Here is a 17638-nt window from a genome sequence, read left to right on the forward strand (position 1 = left end):
GTATTCTTTTCTTGCTTCTACCTTTAAAAGTCCTGGAATCCACTATGTAGTGTTCATACTTCTGTCACTGTGAATCAGGGACATGATCAGGGTAACCAGAGGTACCCGGGCTCTGTGGCCAACCTGCAGACCAGCTAATCTCTCCTGAGCCCGCTGGTCTCCTTACAGTCCCACTCCACCCCCCCCCCCCACACACACACACATTTTCCATCCCTCTGTGGTCTGGCCATCCCACAGCGACATAGTCTCCCATGGTCCCCCATTCAATCTGGGGCACCATGCAAAGTGCGAGCTGGATCTCCAGGCCACTCCCGTATGCTAGACCTGAGCTGGTGTTTTGGAGGCCATGACCTTGAGCTTCTGGGGACCGGGGCTGGTCAGAACTCCGTACTTACCACATGAATGATTCGGGGGGTGGTGATGAGGAAAGGGTACATCCATCAGAAATGTCATCTCAGTTTCAAACAGAAAAGCTATGTTCTTCTGCTCAAAATGCATCACAAGTATAGATAGACACACACACACATATATGTATATGTGTGCCTGTGCGTGGTATATATGTGTGTGGGTGTGATATATATATGTGTATATATGTGTGTGTCTATATATGCGTATGTGTGGGTGTGATATATATGTGTGTATATGTATGTGTGTAATACATATATATGTGTGTGTGTGTGTGTATATATATATGCATTGTGTGGGTGTGATATATATATGTGTGTGTGTGTGTGTGTGTGTGTGTGTGTATTTCTTCCCCCTTTTAAAACTTTTCTATTTTCCCCCCAGGCCCTCATTTTGCTGAATATTTGCACTGGGATGTTACAGACGAGTGTGAGGTTCGACTTGTTTGTAAGGTGAGGACTGAGCTCCAACAAGAAAGTGGTAAGGTGTCGTCCGGGGGCTGGCAAGAGCCCTTTCAGGGAAGCGTGTGCCGTCCGTCCCAGGACGCGAAGAAACGCCGCACGTGGGCGTGCCGAGCGACTTTGCGTCTTGTGGACGTTGTGGTCTTACACTTCCGTGCCCGTCTCTGCTCTTTATGAGGGGACTATGGTGTGGTGGCATGCCAGGGAAGTCAAGTGGGCCGTTTAGAAGATTTAAGATCTTGGTGAGTGAACTCAGGGACAGTGTGCCACGATGACATTCATCCGGTGATTCCCGTGCCGCTCACGTGGTTTCTTTAAGAAATAAAAGGTATGTTTTGGGAATAAGATGCTCCTTATGCTTTTCTTTAACAATTGAATAGTAAAGTAAGCCTTAGTTACTACTGACTATACAGATCTCTGTTTGGGGGACCAGACTTTAAGGAGCATCTCCTGCAAGACTGGCACTATCACAGGTGCTGGGGAAGATCGATAATGCAGGGTTTTGTTTCTCAAGCTACTCATAGATGAGCAGATGAAAGAGAAGGTAAACAGAGAATTTCAGCAGAGTGAGGGTTTTTGGGGTGGACACTGGAGGAAGACCAGGAATAGTCCAGGGGCAGTCAGGTTGGAGAGACTTCTCCAGGGAGGCCCAGGGCACGGACAAAGCAACGGAGCTCGGAAACTGCCAACTTGTGGATATTCGGAGGCTGGGCGTCGTGGCAGATGGTAAGGCAGGTCCTCAAAAATTTAATGTAGAATTACTGAGGATCCGGCAGAGAAAGGAATTGAAACCAGGAACTCAGATAGGTACCTGTGCGTCCGTGTGGACCGCAGCATTTTTCACAACAGCCGAAGGAGGCAGCCAAGTGTCCATGGGCAGATGAATGGGTTAATGCAGCGTGTGTATCCTTAATGTGGAGTGTTACTCATCCTTTGGAAGGAAGGGCAGCCTGCCACTTGTGACAACATGGATGGACCTTGAGGGCATTGTGCCAAGCGAAGTAAGTCACACAGAGAAGGAAGATACCGTACGATCTCACGTATATGTGGAACCTAAAAGAACTGAGCTTACAGAAGCAGCGTGCAAGGGTGGTTGCCAGGGGCTGGGGGATACGGAACTGGGGAGAAGTTGGTCAAAGAGCACAAACTTCCAGTGGTAAGATGAGTAGTTCGAGGGCTGGTAAATGGACAGCATGGTGGCTGTAGTTGGTAATACCATATAACACCCTTAAAACTGCTGAGGGTAGATCTTCGAGTTCTCAACCATAAATATACAAAAAATAGGTGATTATGTAAGGGGATGGATGTGTTAATTAATCTTAAGGTGGTGACCATCTCGTAGTAGTTGAATATATCGTATCATCACGTCGTATCCCTTAAACTTAAATAATGATATTGTCAACTGTATCTCAGTGAAGTCGGGAACAAAGAGTTATGGGGTGAAAGCAAAGGAAAGTAGGATAAAGGATGGAGCAGCATTCGCCTGAGGAGGTGAGAACGGGCGACGGTCAGGACCACGGCATGAGGGGCCGGTCTGAGGAGGTGAGAACGGGCACTGTGTGCTGGTGATTCAGTCGTCAGCCGGTTGTGCACCTGGCCTGATGGGTTGATGGAGAAGGAGCAGGCGGGCCATGCAGGTGTGCATCCGTGCAGGGAGCTGGCATTCGGTGGGGGGGGGGGGGCAGGAGGAGACGGGTGATAGTGGGGTTGCTGGGGTGGCGGGGCAGGGGCACCAGGATGCCGGCTTCTCCATGTTGCTGTTGTCAGATGAGGGGCCGGAGTAAAGGGGAGGCCCGTGCTCAGGTGTAGAAACGTGCAGGACGCTGGCATGCAGCAGGGGCACAGGGCCCGGCGACAGGGGGCGTGAGGTAAGGACGGTCTGCAGGAGGCAGCCGCGTGAGGGCCGTGGGCGCCCTCGGTGCATTCCCGGTGGGCCTTGAGACCCCATGCTTACCCCGACCTTTCCTGTTCATCCCCACTCATTGTTGGTGTTGGCGACTAATTTGAAACTAGAGGCCCTGTTCCTGGCTCTTTTGTGTGTGTAATAACTGAGGCTAAAGTTTTGATATTTGACACACTCGAGGTTGTTACAGAGCTATTTCAGAAAAATTCCTGGATGTCTTTCTTCTCATAGTGAGTTTCTTACCCCGGTATGCTTACAAGGAAGACAGAGACAAACTCATTAAAAACATTTTTTTTTATGTGTATTTATTTTTGAGAGAGAGGGAGAACGTGAGTGGGTGTGTATTTATTTTTGAGAGAGAGGAAGAGAGGGAATCCCAAGCAGGCTCTGTGCTGTCCACACGGAGCCCGATTAGGGACATGAACTCATAAACCGCGAGATCATGACCTGAGCCAAAGTGGGATGCTGAACGGACTGAGCCGCCCGGCGCCCCCACCTCATTCTTAAAGTACAAGAAGCTGACGGGCACCGAAGTTACAAGTGTCTGGTCAGCAAGTGGGAACGGTAGGTATTTACAGGGAAACTCCACAGGGTCCCCGAGGATGGGCCGTTTACTTCGGAAACAGGATCAGAAGAGCAACAGTGTTTTCAGATGATTGTCAAATGCAAAGAAGGTGTGTATCTTCAAAGTTTTCGACCCCAGCAACTGCCCAGGTCTGTTCTTCAGACAGTCAGCAGCTCTCGTTGGCCAGCCGGGGCAGAGGGGCTGGTGGTGGTTGGGTCATTGTCTTTTTCTGATTGTGGGCATTCAGTACCCGCCTCCATGGGCGAAATGGGAATTCTCCTTCTGCGTGTACATCTGCTATCATCCCAGTGGTATGTGCCTTCACATATAATCCGTGAGGATGATTCACATTCCCTCACCAAAGCGATTTATAAGTGTTTAAACACAGCTGTTGGAGAAACTGAATACATATTAACTGGGATTTGAGTATTTTGCAGTTTAATGCACTTAATTTGTGTACTTGTGTCCCCATCTCCTGTGATTCTGTCACCTATTTTACGTAGTTTTTCCCTTAATGATACTTGGGCAGATTTTTAAAATTTACTTAAAAAACAATGGAGACATTGAGACACATGGAGATAATTTATGCAAGGGTACATAATTCATAATATAACTTCACAGAAAACCGTCTTTAATTTATTTATGTATATATTTTTTAAAGTGTATTTATTTTGAGAGAGAGAGAGAGAGGTACCAGAGGAGGGGCGGAGAGAGAGGGAGAGAGACAGAATCCCAAGCAGGCTCCATGCTGTCAGCACAGAGCCAGATCTGGGGCTTGATCTCACGAACCATGAGACCATGACCTGAGCTGACATCCAGAGTTGGACGCTTAACCGATCGAACCACCCAGGTGCCCCAGAAAAAAACGTCTTTTAAAAGAAAAGTTTATAGTAAAAGAAACTTGAGTCTGAAACCGAAGAAAATCTTCTAGAAAGTTCTTGTACAGCAGACGTGGGGACTCAGGGCGCTCCCTCTTGGAGAGTGAGTCAGGCGTGTGCCACGTGGATGTCTTGGGGGTCTTGCTACTGTCTTTTCGAGGTATTTATGTACCTTTCAGGGGCCCGTATTTTAGGAGCAGTAGGGAGAAATCGTAGAGAGTACAGAGGAAAGACCAGAGTCCTCCAGGGGCAGAAGAACGTCCCAGCTCTTGGACTGGGAAGCCAGTTGAGGGTGTCTGTTGTAGAGAACAGAGGCGGGAGGCCCTTGGAAAGGGTTTACTTAGCGCTCAAGGACAACGCAGCCGGGAAAACCAGAGTCAGGGAAAGCAGTACTGACTTGAGGTGAAGGACGTGAGGGGGATGGGTTGGCACTGAAAATGGATACCGAGGTTTGGTTAGGGACGGGAGGTCGTCTGCCGGAATTGTTTGGATGCAGTCCGTCCTGCCATTTATTGTCAACTCTTGCTTCCGGCTAGAGAACCAAGCTCCTGTCCCACAGTCTGGTGGGAACAGTCCATCCCCCCGCTCAGCAGACATTCGTGGGCGTGCCGCCGTGGCCTGGGGTGCAAGCGTGAGTAGCACACTCAGAGTCCCTGCTGTCCGGGGATGGCGCTCTGACGCCGTCACCAGTGACACCAGCTCAGGGCCCACGTGGAATCTCTGGGCCATGCTACCGCGCAATCGGATCGAGTCTCGCTGTCTGGATACTTGTCATTTGTTTGTTCGACACTGACCTCACTGTGGCTGAGCCCGTATGGGACGTAAATGCATCTTGTAAATGAAATGGATGTAAGTCCAGCCCGTGCATTCTGGTGTGGCCGGTACGTTCCGTTCATAGGAACCAGGCTTCTTTCTCACCCGTATGATGTACGTGTCACAGCATGTGGATCGACATGTGTACTCACCCTTGGAATTCTGCAGAGCTTAGTTTCAAATTCGAGCTCACGTCAGAGGTTGACTTGTGAGGAATTTTAGTGGAAGGGGAGTTCCCAGTCCCAGTGGGCTTATCTTGTGTTATGGTTGCATTCACTCCATAAGAACACATCTGAAATGTCCTACTGCCAAAAAGCAGCCAGTGAATGGTCTTATAGACGTCTAAGAGTATTTCATATTATCTGCAAATTTAAAATACACTGCTTACGACTTGTTTTTATTACTGGCATTTCATATAAACCAAAAGCGCCTCACATCATTTAATTCCGCGGACTAGGACAATTTGTCCTTCTGTGTGCAACTGTGAGGGCTTAATTATTTCAGAAGCTGGAATTTAGAAGTCTATTGGCCATTATTAGGACTGACAGCTTTTCCATAAGCCTCTATCTGAGGCTGTAATAAACATTGATGGTATTTTTTTTTTAAGTCTGTGATTTAAAATCCAGAGACTTTTTCCTGGAGCGATTCACATACTAACCGTAAGATTTCTGCCGCGTAGGTTGCAAACACTAAGAAAGAGACAGTTTTCAAATGGCTGAAGGATGATGTTCTGTATGAGACGGAGACGTTGCCTGACCTGGAGAAGGGAGTTTGTCAGCTCCTCATACCGAAGGTACGCCGTGTTGTATGAAACGGTGGAGGGCCAAACAAAAGCTCGTCTTTCTAATAACTTGCAAATCCTGCGCTGTCTCCCAGTTTGTGGCCTGAATTCCCAGGGTTGGCTAAAAACCGTATTAGCACTTCTTACATTTTCCATCTTGGCATTGATTTTACACGCATGTGGGGTATGTTTTCTTGCAGCTGTCAAAGAAGGACCTCGGCGAATACAAGGCAACGCTGAAAGACGACAGAGGTCAAGATGTGTCTGTCCTGGAGATCGCTGGCAAAGGTAAAACAAAATCCTCTTTGCTCCCCGCAACGAGAGATCCGTTTTGCCAGTGGGATGCCATGTGCTATGAGGGCACGTCCGTCTGTGTCCTTATGGCGGTAACACAGCAGGAGAAAGTAGATTTGTGTTTTATTTCCATTCTAACCTGCTTCAGTGTTCTAGAAGAATGTGTGATGTTACTTCGCCTTCATTAGAAACGCCATTTGAGTGTGTCATCGTAAGCCAGGTTTTATCCCATTACTAATGCAGTTAAAATGATTGAAACAGCGAGGAAGTTAAATTAAATTAAAGGTATAGTTGGATTTACGTGGCGTAAGGTTTTCTTGTTCCTTGTTTAAAAAGCGAACAGGTTAGAGGGATTTATGACACACGTGAACCTTTAATGGATAAATGTCACCGTTGTAATGTTTCATTTTTCAAATGAACATGACGATTTCCTGTATCCATTTAATTAAACATGAAAATGCTGCGTCCTGATAAAAGTGTACGTCGTAACGGCACCTCTCCTTCTTCCTTTCAGTGTACGAGGATATGGTTTTGGCAATGAGCAGAGTCTGCGGTAAGTAAATGCCCACTAACTTGTGAGTTATTTTGGGTGCCGACATCTCGTTCGCGGAGACGGGCACTTAGCACTGCAAGGGGAAGGCTGAGGCACCTGCGCGTGGACGCCGGGTGGCCCGGGGGCCAGACAGAGCCGTCCGCTGACCGCTCCCGAGGCTTTCTAAAGGGGTCTCCAGCACTGTATTTAGGATCTATGTCATATTTTAAAAAACCCAGTTGGGACTTCCTGATTAGCCACGTCTTCCGATTTGCTGCCGCTTTGTTTGGATGATTGACGTGCACGTAATTGCTGTCAGCGTCTTTATTACCCACGTGGAGCAGCAATCGTAGATTTTAAGCCTCTGGCTTTGCATCGTACGTATTAGGCCATTCTCTAGCTTTGCAAATAAATTCTTTCTCTCCACGTCCCCTTCCACGGAAACGGACAATGAAGGGATCGGTTAGTAACTCAGTAACCTTAGCTGGCATTTGTGTAGAGTTTTATGCTAAGGGGTACACCACTTATCGCTGTGGGCTTTCTAGAAATCCCCTAAGTTCTGTCTTCGGAGCAAGCGGCCAGGCCCGCAGCAGGAACCCAGCTCAACTGTGGGTGTCCGCTAGCTCGAGCCGCGGCTCTCCCGCCAAGTAGCGCACGTCCGATTCCAAACCCAAGTGCTTTCTCACCAGGCTTTCTGACCTCCTCAAAAGCTTCTTGTGGTTTTGTGGTTTTCGTTGTTTCCTCAGAACAGCTCTGTGGGCTAGATTTCACTTCTTTCTACTTTTGGTCAAGGAAACGTGACCACATTTTAAGTGAGTTTTAGCCTCGATGGTCATTAAGGGACCAAACACGCCTTCGTGGCGGTGGAGCCCCTGGGGAAGGTGGATGGAGCTGTCTGGAAGGTGGGTGCACTCCTGCGCCCCTGGGAACTACCTTGTGTTAAGTTGTCGTGTCACATGCGCCATGGAGGCAGCCGAGCGCCGTCCTTGAAGATGTGAGCGGGCGTGTGCGGGGGCCAGAGTAGTGAGAGAACAGACGCGGGGCTTCCAGGGGCACACACGCGAAGACCGTGTTCTCCCGAGAGGCCAGGCCCGCGTGTGCGGAAGCCCCTGAGGGAAAGGGGCAGGAGCCGCTGCCGTCTGCTGAAAGACACGTGTGTGCTGGGAGCACACCGCTTTCCCCGCAGCCCCCGCGCCCCGTGCCACGGTCCAGGACCCCCAGGGCCCCGCCTGCTGCCCCGGGCCGTCCTCTCCGCGAGCCCCTCGCAGGCCGCAGGGACACTTCTGGCGACCTCGAGGTGTCCCGGCCTTGCATTAGTCCTGGACCGACGTCTGTGGGCTCCCACACCACCTGCCGTTCATCACGGACCACCATCCCTTGTGCCGTGGGTCCCCTCGGCTTTCAGAAAATGGGGCCTTTGTTCTTGGACCTGTCGGTGGGGCCGTCTCCATCCTGCATCCTCGGGAACACAGCACACTCGCCTCCCTCGGTTTCTCCTGGGAGCATCGGCAGTGCCCACAAACAGACACACACACACACACTCACACACACTCACAGTCTCTCTCACACACACTCACAGACACACACACACAGACACACACAAGCACAGACTCTCACAGACACACTCACAGACTCACGCAGACTCACACACACAGACACACAAGCACAGACACAAACACACACACTCACAGACTCACACACACAAACACACACACTCACAGACTCACGCACACAGACACATACAGACTCACACACACTCACAGACACACACAGACTCACAGAGACAAACAAGCACAGACACACATAAGCACAGACTCACACAGACACACATACAGACACACCCACAGACTCACGTATACTCAGACACACACACACTTAGACACACACACAGACTCATGCACTCAGACTCATGCAGACTCAGACACACACTCAGACACACACACAGATACACACAAGCACAGACTCACACACACACAGAATCGCACAGACACACACACAGACTCATGCACTCAGACTCATGCAGACTCATACACACGCAGACACACACACACTCACAGACACACACATAGATACACACAAGCACAGACACACACTCACAGACTCATGCAGGACACGTGCACAGACACACAAGCACAGACTCACACAGACTCACACACACACACACACACACACACACACAGAATCGCACAGACACACACACATCGACACACATACTCACAGACACAGACTCTCACAGACTCAGATATACACACAGAATCGCACAGAGTCACACACACACAGACACACACAAGCACAGACTCACGTAGACTCACACACTCACACACTCACAGACTCACGCAGACACACACAGAATCACACAAACTCACACACATGCACACATACACATACAGACCGACACACACACATTAACATACAGACTCACATACACAGAATCACACATGCATAGACTCACACACACACACACACACACACACAGATTCACACACAGACACGCGCACAGAATCACACACATGTACAGACACACCCAGCCTCACACATACACACACACACACACACACACACAGACTCACACCCCCTGCCCCTCCTCTGTTCTCAGCCCCCCCTCCCTCTCTCTAAGTCTGTCTTCCTGCCCAGCTTCTCCCTGCACCCCCCCACCCCACACCCCTTGGCCCTTCCAGGAGAATGTCCACCTGGTTTGGAGCCGAAAGCTGTCACACCTGAAGCCCCAGAGCTACTGCGCGTCCGGCACCTCGGGCTGCAGGTGCGGCGACGCCTGCAGGTAGGATGACCGCGTGGAATGCTGTGACTTTAGGATGAATAGAAGTCTCCAGGTCGCTTACCACAGTTAGGAGATGGTGCGTTCAGAAGGTCCTTCTCCATCATATCGTTTCCTTGTATTTTGCCGGGCACGGACACGGCATCTTCTGGGTGATGGAATACCCTGGGCCCACACCGGTTCTCTGAAGTTATGCATCTAGTAACGATCTCCGCTTCCGGGTCAGAGCCTTCGCCGTAACTTCCTGAGTCCTGACCCCTCGCCGCCCCCCAGACCCTGTGTCGTGTCGCGCGAGGCCGCGTTCCTGCTCCAGACACATGAAGTCTGTTCTCACATCGTGGGTTTTCCTCCCCTGTTGCCTCTCCTGCCTTCTCCCTCTCATCCCGTCTTTACTCAGCTTGAAGGCCGAACTGCAGTTTTAGGACTCCCTGACCCCTCCCTGGCCCCTCCCTGACTCCTCCATGACCCGTCCCTGACCCGTCCTCGACCCGTCCCTGACCCGTCCCTGACCTGTCCTTGACCCCTCCCTGCATCATTTCTGCCGACTCACCATCCCCCCCGATACTTCAGTTCCGGATCAATTCACGCAGAATGAACGGTGTTTGGCGCCGTTTGCGAGAATTTTCCTCCTCTTCTTAAGCTGAGCTGCCAAGGGGCAGTAGCGCCTTGCGTTCCGAAGGCGCACACGCTGCCCTTCTTAGATCCGCATCTCTTCTGTTTCCTGCAGGCGCGTCCGCTTCTCCGCTCAAGGTGCTCTGCACCCCAGAAGGAATCAGGCTTCAGTGTTTCATGAAATACTTTACCGAAGAGATGAAAGCGAACTGGTATCACAAGTAAGTACAAGTGTGATTCCCTGTGGCCTTGGCCCGGGACAGCAGGCGGGCCTCACGGAAGGGGAAGACAGAAATGCCTGAAGGTGCCGGAGACAAATGTCTTCACCTTCTGGGTTTTGCCAAACGTGGCTCTGTTGCCAATGCACATTTTATCTGCAATCCAGCAGACCGCCGACGGGAAAATAATACGTGGAGACCACATTGTCAGTTTCCAGTCTGTCAGCTCCTCACTAGCTTGGTTGCGAAGAAAAGGACCAACTGGGGTGCCTGGGGGGCTCAGTCGGTTAAGTGTCCAGTTCTCGGTCTCAGGGCGTGATCTCACAATTTGTGAGTTCGAGCCCCTCGTCGGGCTCTGTGCTGACAGTGCGGTCTCTCTCCCTCTCGCTGCCTCTCCCCTGCTCGCTTTCTCTCTCTTTCTCAAAATAAATAAATAAACATTAAAAAAAAAAAAAAAAGAAGAGAAGCATTAAAGAAACCCAGAGGTAAAACGTGGAAGAAGATGAAGCCCGTGAGACCAGCAGGTTTTCTGTTTCACATTTGCTGCTCCTGCCTCTCTAGGTGGGTGGTGTCCCCTCCCAAAGCAGCTGGGACTCTGTGACAGTCACGGCACAGGCGGGCTCCTGCTGTCTGGCTCTTTCCAAACCACACCCCAGGGGTGTGTCTGAAACAGTTGTCAGAGAAGTGGTTTCTGAGCACAGAGGACGGAGGTCAGCATTCGCCCGCAAAGGAGGGGGTGTCAGCCGCAGCAGGTGGAACAGGACAGGCTGTCTCTGCTCTGACCTGAAGGCATAGGCAACATTTTTAGCCCTTATTTTTTTTTTTTTTAAACGTTTGGACATTTATTCATTTTGTGAGAGAGAGCGATAGAACACAAGCAGGGGAAGAAGAGCAGAGAGAGAGGGAGACACAGAATCCGAAGCCGGCTCCAGGCTCCGAGCTGCCAGCACAGAGCCCGACGCGGGGCTCGAACCCACGAACCTCGAGATCATGACCTGAACTGAGGTTGGACGCTTAGCTGACTGAGCCCCCCCAGCCAGGCGCCCCCTTTGATTTCTTTTTAAAGAGATGCCAAGATCGCGTCTAGTGAGCACATGAGGGTTGGAGGCACCGAGGATATGGCCTGGCTGCAGATCTGTGAGCCCACGGAGAAAGATAAAGGAAAGTACACTTTTGAGATTTACGACGGCAAAGATAACCATCATCGCTCCCTCGACCTGTCCGGCCAGGGTAAGATCACATTCCTTAGCACCCCCTAACTTCGTATTAGGTGATCCACAGAGAATGCTGGGAGAGGAAGCGCTCGGGTTCATGATTTTCATTCGGAGAAGATTCTCTCCGAATAATCAGTTTAGTCTTTGGCTCTTTGTCAGTTTTCATTAAGCCAATACATTGGCAACGAAACCATTAAAATGTTTGAAATGTTTCCTTACAGCGTTCGATGAGGCCTTTGCAGAATTCCAGCAGCTCAAGTAAGATTTGTGTGTGTGCGTGGCAGTCTGTCTGTCCCTGGGGCCACCGACCTTGTGGGCGTGTGGGTGGCCACTGGGCGCCCTGTCCAGGGAACTGACCTAAATGTGGCGGTTGAAGCGTTCAGTGTTGGGGGGGGGGCAGGCATGCCCCTAAGCCGTGCGTGTGTTTATAAAGTAACTTTCTAGAGTCCCCATAACCCTGGGTTGCTTCAGTGATTATAATGATGGATTTCTCCAATAGTTACAATTATGGTAATGTGGCGCAGAGCAATTTTTTAATGTTAGGTATTTAGGTTCTTTTTAAAGACCTTGTTTTTCTAGAGCCATTTAACCACAGCACCATGGGGAAGAAGGTGCAGAGTTTTCCCGGGTCCCCAAAACCCAGCCCCCCCCCCCCATCAGCATCCCCTCTGGGTGCTGCATCCATTGCCGTCGATGAGGCCGCACGGACACATCATCCCCACGCAGAGTCCGCCGTGCACATCACGGTTCCCTCTAAGTGGCTGTGGGTCTGGACAAATGTATGGTGGCACCTGTCCACGACTAGAGTATCGTACAGAGACTTCTCAAGGCCTCCCACATCCTCTGTGTCCCTCGTTGTGGACCACTGGTCACTGTCCCCTGTCTCCACGGTTTTGCTGTCTCCACAAGGTCACGGGGCTGAATCATGGATGCGTGGGCTTTTCAGGCCGGCTTCTTTCACTTAATGAATCTGCACTCAGGGCTGCTCTGTGTCTTCTCATGGCTCGAAGCCTCCTTTATGTTTAGCGCTGGATAATATCACCTTGTTCAGAGCAACTTTTTAAAGAATCACTTGAGATTTTAAGTGTGTCTCTGAATTTGGGAGTACCCAGAACGGACAGCGGTCACCGGCCATGCTAGGCTAGTCAGGAAACACTGGCTGAACGAATGAACAGACGGCTGAGATAAGTCCAAAACCAGGGTTTTCAAAGATATCTAAAACTCTCCAGTGCCATCTGGTGAATTTGGTGAAGAAAGAAATCTCTCCAGCCTACGAGCCTGAATGCTGACCTTTCCCGTGGGTTTCACCTGCTGAGAGACAGGGAATCCCGCTGGGCCCCCCCAAGGGGCAGCGGAGAGGGCAGGAGAAATGCACACAGTTTACGGTTCCTTGGGCCCTGTGCCCTGGTGTCCTTCCAAGGGGAGAACACACTGCTTGTTCCTCTCGCCCCCTGCCCGGCGAAGCCCTGAGATGTGTGGTGCTTGTCGTCCAGAGCCTTTTCTCATGACTGACTTCCTGTTCTCTCTGCCCCTTTAATTCCTAGGGCAGCCGCTTTTGCAGAGAAGAGTGAGTATATGTTATGTGGTATCGAGCACCCTTTATTATCTGGGGAGGGGCAGCGGGTCCCACGATAGAGTTTTAATACCGTGTATTCACTGATAGACAGCAGACCTGCTCCGTGGGCGGGGAACCTTCCAGAACTCCCGGCACCTGCCCTCCTGATCCTGGCACTCCCTGCGCCCCTGCCCAGCCCACCTCCCCTTGTCAGCTCCTTGTCATTTGTGTGGCCTCCGCCTCCCTTCTGCCCTCCACCCGCCTGCCCCCTGTTCTTCTACGACATGTCAGGCAGGTGCAGCCACAGGTGGAGGAGGCAGAGGGGGGGCTCAGGGGATCAGAGTCCATCACACTCGCAGGTGCTAGAGACGCAGGCACCTGGGGAGGCACCGGGTCAGGTGTGGAGGAGGCGGGAGTGAAGAGAGCGCTGAGGCCGTGACCGGTGTTCGGGTTTCCGTGGGACCGCAGGCAGGGCAGGGGAACAACTTAGGACTGACTAGTTTGAACAGTTCTGTGGGTTTTGGTCAGTAGGGGAGGCCCCTAGTTGCCTGGCATCAGGCCCTGGGATGATCAGGGTAGAGGAATAGGGCTTCTGGATGCAGGGGCAGGTGGAGGAGGTGGGGTGAAGGGGTGTCGCCTCCTGTGGCCAGGGGTGAAGGGGTGTCACCTTGCCTCCGGGGTTCAGGGGTGGGTGGAGGACCCAGGGTGGAGGGGAGTCGCCTCCCAGGGGGCAGGGGTGGGTGGGGGATGCAGGGTGGAGGGGGGTCACCTCCCAGTGCAGGGGTAGGTGGGGGAGGTGGGGTGGAGGGATGTCGCCTCCTGGGGGGCAGGGGTGGGTGGAGGACCCAGGGTGGAGGGGGGTCGCTTCCCGGGGGGCAGGGGTGGGTGGGGGACACAGGGTGGAGGGGGGTCGCCTCCCAGGGGCAGGGGTGGGTGGGGGACACAGGGTGGAGGGGGGTTGCCTCCCAGGGGCAGGGGTGGGTCGAGGACCCAGGGTGGAGGGGGGTCACCTCCCAGTGCAGGGGTGGATGGGTGACACAGGGTGGAGGGGGGTCACCTCCTGGTGCAGGGGTGGGTGGGGGATGCAATATAGAGGGGGTTCGCCTCCAGGTGCAGGGCTGGGTGAGGTAGGTGGGGTGGAGGGGGGTCACCTCCTGGGAGCAGGGGTGGGTGGGGGACACAGGGTGGGGGGGGTCGCATCCCAGTGCAGGGGTGGGTGGGGGGGGGGACACAGGGTGGAGGTGGATCATGTCCCGGGGGCAGGGGTGGGTGGGGGAGGTGGGGTGGAGGGATGTCGCCTTCCGGGGACAGGGGTGGGGTCACCTCCAGGGTGCATGGGTGGGTACAGGTGGGCTGGCTCCAGAAGGGCTGGCGGCCTGTCCCAGGCTCAGACCTTTGTCGTCTCTGAGAACTGGCTGCCGGGGGAGGCGCCGTCTTCCAGGCAGGAAGGTTTCTAGGATGTCAAGCGTCGTAACCCAGAAAACAGTGGAAACATAACACAGTGGACAGTCCACTGCCCTGGGAGAGTCCTGCTGTCTAGACGCAGGGGACCCCTCTCCCTTCCAGGGACCACGTTCCGGTTCCCTGTGTGGCCCTCGGGGAACTCTTCATCCTCAGTTCCGTCCCTCACAGGACCAGTGGGTCCGGCCGGCCGTCGTCCCCCTGTTAGTGGTGGGGGCCCCTCCCGTGTCGTGTTGTATCCACTGCTGCGCGGCACGGGGCCTGCTCCTAGAAACGTCCTGGGGACGGTTTACTCAACCCAGTGGCCTTCATGTTGCAGATCGTGGCAAGGTGATCGGTGGCTTACCTGACGTGGTGACCATAATGGAGGGCAAGGTAAGAAGGACAGTGGGACTCATGTGGCCCAGTGTAGGGGGAGCCTGGGGATGGGGTTGCTTCCCAGAGCCCGGACCATGGGGAGCTCCCCACCCACCCCAATGGCGGTCTCAGGCTGCCCCTAGTCACCCTCACGTTCTCAGGGGACGGCAGAGTTTAATATTCTGAAACCACAGGCCCACAGGGACACGGAGCCTGACGCAGGTATCACATAGCCGGTGTGTGGCAGGTGTGGCTCCCAGCCCTGGGCCCCTGCGGGGTCCTGGCCCTTCCAGGTGGTAACTGCCCACCAAGATGGTGGGACACACCCGCACCCCCCGCCACCCTTGGCCCGGCAGGAAGGTAGAAAAGCACTCCGGTTTTCGAGGTCCTTCTGGAATTTATAACGGAAACCACTTCCTGGAGTTTGTGTTTGTTGCCTGTCAGTGGAGTTGCCGATATCCGATTGGAACCTCTCTCTGTCTGCAGCCGTCCTAAGTCAGTGTCGAGGGGACAGAGACACGAGAGAATTTTATTAGGCCGAAACACTAAAATTTATAGGCCTTTTCTTGAGCAGCTAAAGAAATTCTAGCGAGTTCCTGAGACGGAGGAACTGTGGGCCTCACAACGAGGCTGTGCTGGTGCTGTTAGCTGCTCATGGGCCAAGCATATGTTGTCAGTGCGTTTGCTGCACCTGATTACTGGTTAGAAGACACCTTCTCTGGATTTGCCAGAGGAAATCCAGAGAAGATGTTGGTAAAAAGGATCCATTGGTTGGAATAGAAAGGAAATTTAGAAACAGGCTAAATATGTCTACTGTAAAATGTAGAGTTTCGTTACCTCTAAATGCATTAATCTTGTCAGGCCATGGATTAAAACTGAGAATAATGAGGGAAAACTAACACTGATTTTTCTCATGAGCTGCCTCACGGAACGGTGAACTCGCTCGCGTGTGCTGTGTTCAGATCTCGCGTGTCTAGTGTGGTGCTTACACATAGAAAGAGCGTATTGGCCAAATGAACGTGGGGGATAGGTAAACGCTTCAGTGAGTGTCACAGGGAGCCGGGCCCCTTTGGAGGGCTGCTATGACCTCTCTGTCCCTAACCCTCCCTTCTCCGCCCACGCCTCCCTCCCGAAGACCTTGAACCTGACCTGCACGGTGTTTGGAAACCCTGACCCTGAAGTGGTGTGGTTCAAGAACGACAAGGACATCGAGCTCAGCGAGCACTTCTCGGTCAAGGTGGAGCAGGCCAAGTACGTGAGCATGACCATCAAGGGCGTGACCTCCGAGGATTCGGGCAAGTACAGCATCAACGTGAAGAACAAGTACGGAGGTGAGAAGATCGACGTCACCGTCAGCGTGTACAAGTACGGGGAGAAGATCCCCGACGTGGCACCACCCCAGCAGGCGAAGCCGAAGCTCATCCCGGCGTCTGCCTCCATGACGGAATAGGGGGGTGGCCGCCGGCGGGGGGCAGGCCGCTGAGTGCTGCTCACCCGTTCCAGTGAGTGACCACGGCCCCGGGGGATGCCACGTGTGCCGATAGGCCGTCACGCGTTATGCTTTTAATTCTGGCATTTGATTCTTGGCATTTTATGTTCACCTAAGGGGAAAAGCTAAGGTTTTGCACTAGGCTGACACAGCTCAGGTCTGCGGGTTCCCGCAGAGAGCGGGTTGCAAGGTGGCCGCTCCGGTTTCCATCGATGCTGGCATGGGGTGCAAAGCCCCAGGCCTCCTGGTGGTTGTAGTCTGTGGTGTAGACAAGATCCAGCCGCTCGGAAATCCTGGTTGTAGAGCCTTAAATGCACGTGTTACCGGCTACACTCTGGTTTTTGTTGCCGTAAACGAATAAAACTTTAAAAGACAACTCATGGTTCTCCCGTATGAAGCCGTACCTGACTCCACCTGCTCCCTTTTTGGGCCTAAGTACGTGTGGTGGCGTGGCCAGGAGCACGAACGCGTGGGCCTGTGATCCGGAGAGCCGGGGCGGCGGGCAGAGCCCAGCCGTGCTGGGCCCCCTCCAGGGGTGGTGGCCAGGAGGGCGTCCTAAGAAGGGGCACTTCGTCTACAGGCACTGTTACGTGGTTATCACCGCGTGGGCCTGAACACCTCTGTAGAGGGGCACAGGTGCAGGTGGCTGTGTTCCTTTTCAGCGTGCTGATTAATCAGGGGCTTCCCAAGAGAGGAGGCAGCCGTTAGAAAGGAGCGGAGCAGTGGCCTGGGGAACACCGGAAATTTGGCCGACCGTACGTCTCTGGGTGAAGTTAAAATGCGCAAATGGACCCAGCCTTCCTTTGAACTTTTCCTTCCTTCTTTTGGGAAGAGGCTGAAATCCCTTGGGCGCAAAAATCCTACCTCCATATTTTAGTTTTGTAGTAGACACGTGACGTTTATCAGAAAAAGCTTTGGTGGTTCAGATTATTTTCTCTCTCGGTCGTTAAGGCCAATCCAGACTCCATGAGATTGTGTTATATTTTCCCAAGGTCATAAAAGAAACTCTGCCATTTAAATACGTCTCTGGTATCGCCAGGTGGTTGAGGGGGTTTATGGCAGGTAGAGTGAGTACCCTCCAGAATTTCCACAAGTGTTTTTACCTTCTGTGTCGGGCAGGCGAACTCCAGCTGCCTCTATTAGTACTGTAGTGTGGAGCGGATTTCCCAGACATCTTGGCAAGGGTGGGCACAGACAGATTTTCCTGTTACTTGGCCTTTATTGGGTTAAACGGAACTGGCTTATTTTCTAGTTTCAATAGTCCTTTTTGTTTAGCAATCGTAGTTCGTGGGAAAGAATGAAACGGTTGTGAATTTCTTACAGC

General features: G+C 52.6%; 1 protein-coding gene across 2 annotated transcripts in view; it reads left to right on the plus strand.

Moving 5' to 3' along the window:
• The window catches only part of MYOM2 (myomesin 2), a 73824-nt gene extending 57134 nt beyond the window's left edge, over positions 1 to 16690 (plus strand). For both annotated transcript variants that reach the window (XM_058719848.1, XM_058719849.1), the window contains exons 28-37: positions 790 to 857; positions 5705 to 5818; positions 6007 to 6094; positions 6615 to 6653; positions 10136 to 10241; positions 11305 to 11468; positions 11674 to 11710; positions 12997 to 13019; positions 14788 to 14843; positions 15961 to 16690. In XM_058719848.1, the coding sequence (XP_058575831.1) occupies positions 790 to 857; positions 5705 to 5818; positions 6007 to 6094; positions 6615 to 6653; positions 10136 to 10241; positions 11305 to 11468; positions 11674 to 11710; positions 12997 to 13019; positions 14788 to 14843; positions 15961 to 16275 (1010 nt within the window). In that variant the 3' untranslated portion in view covers positions 16276 to 16690. The remainder of the gene's footprint in view (positions 1 to 789; positions 858 to 5704; positions 5819 to 6006; positions 6095 to 6614; positions 6654 to 10135; positions 10242 to 11304; positions 11469 to 11673; positions 11711 to 12996; positions 13020 to 14787; positions 14844 to 15960) is intronic.
• Positions 16691 to 17638: the final 948 nt, after the last annotated feature.

Source organism: Neofelis nebulosa, chromosome 3 (genome assembly GCF_028018385.1).
Source record: "Neofelis nebulosa isolate mNeoNeb1 chromosome 3, mNeoNeb1.pri, whole genome shotgun sequence".
Taxonomy (NCBI): Eukaryota; Metazoa; Chordata; class Mammalia; order Carnivora; family Felidae; genus Neofelis; species Neofelis nebulosa.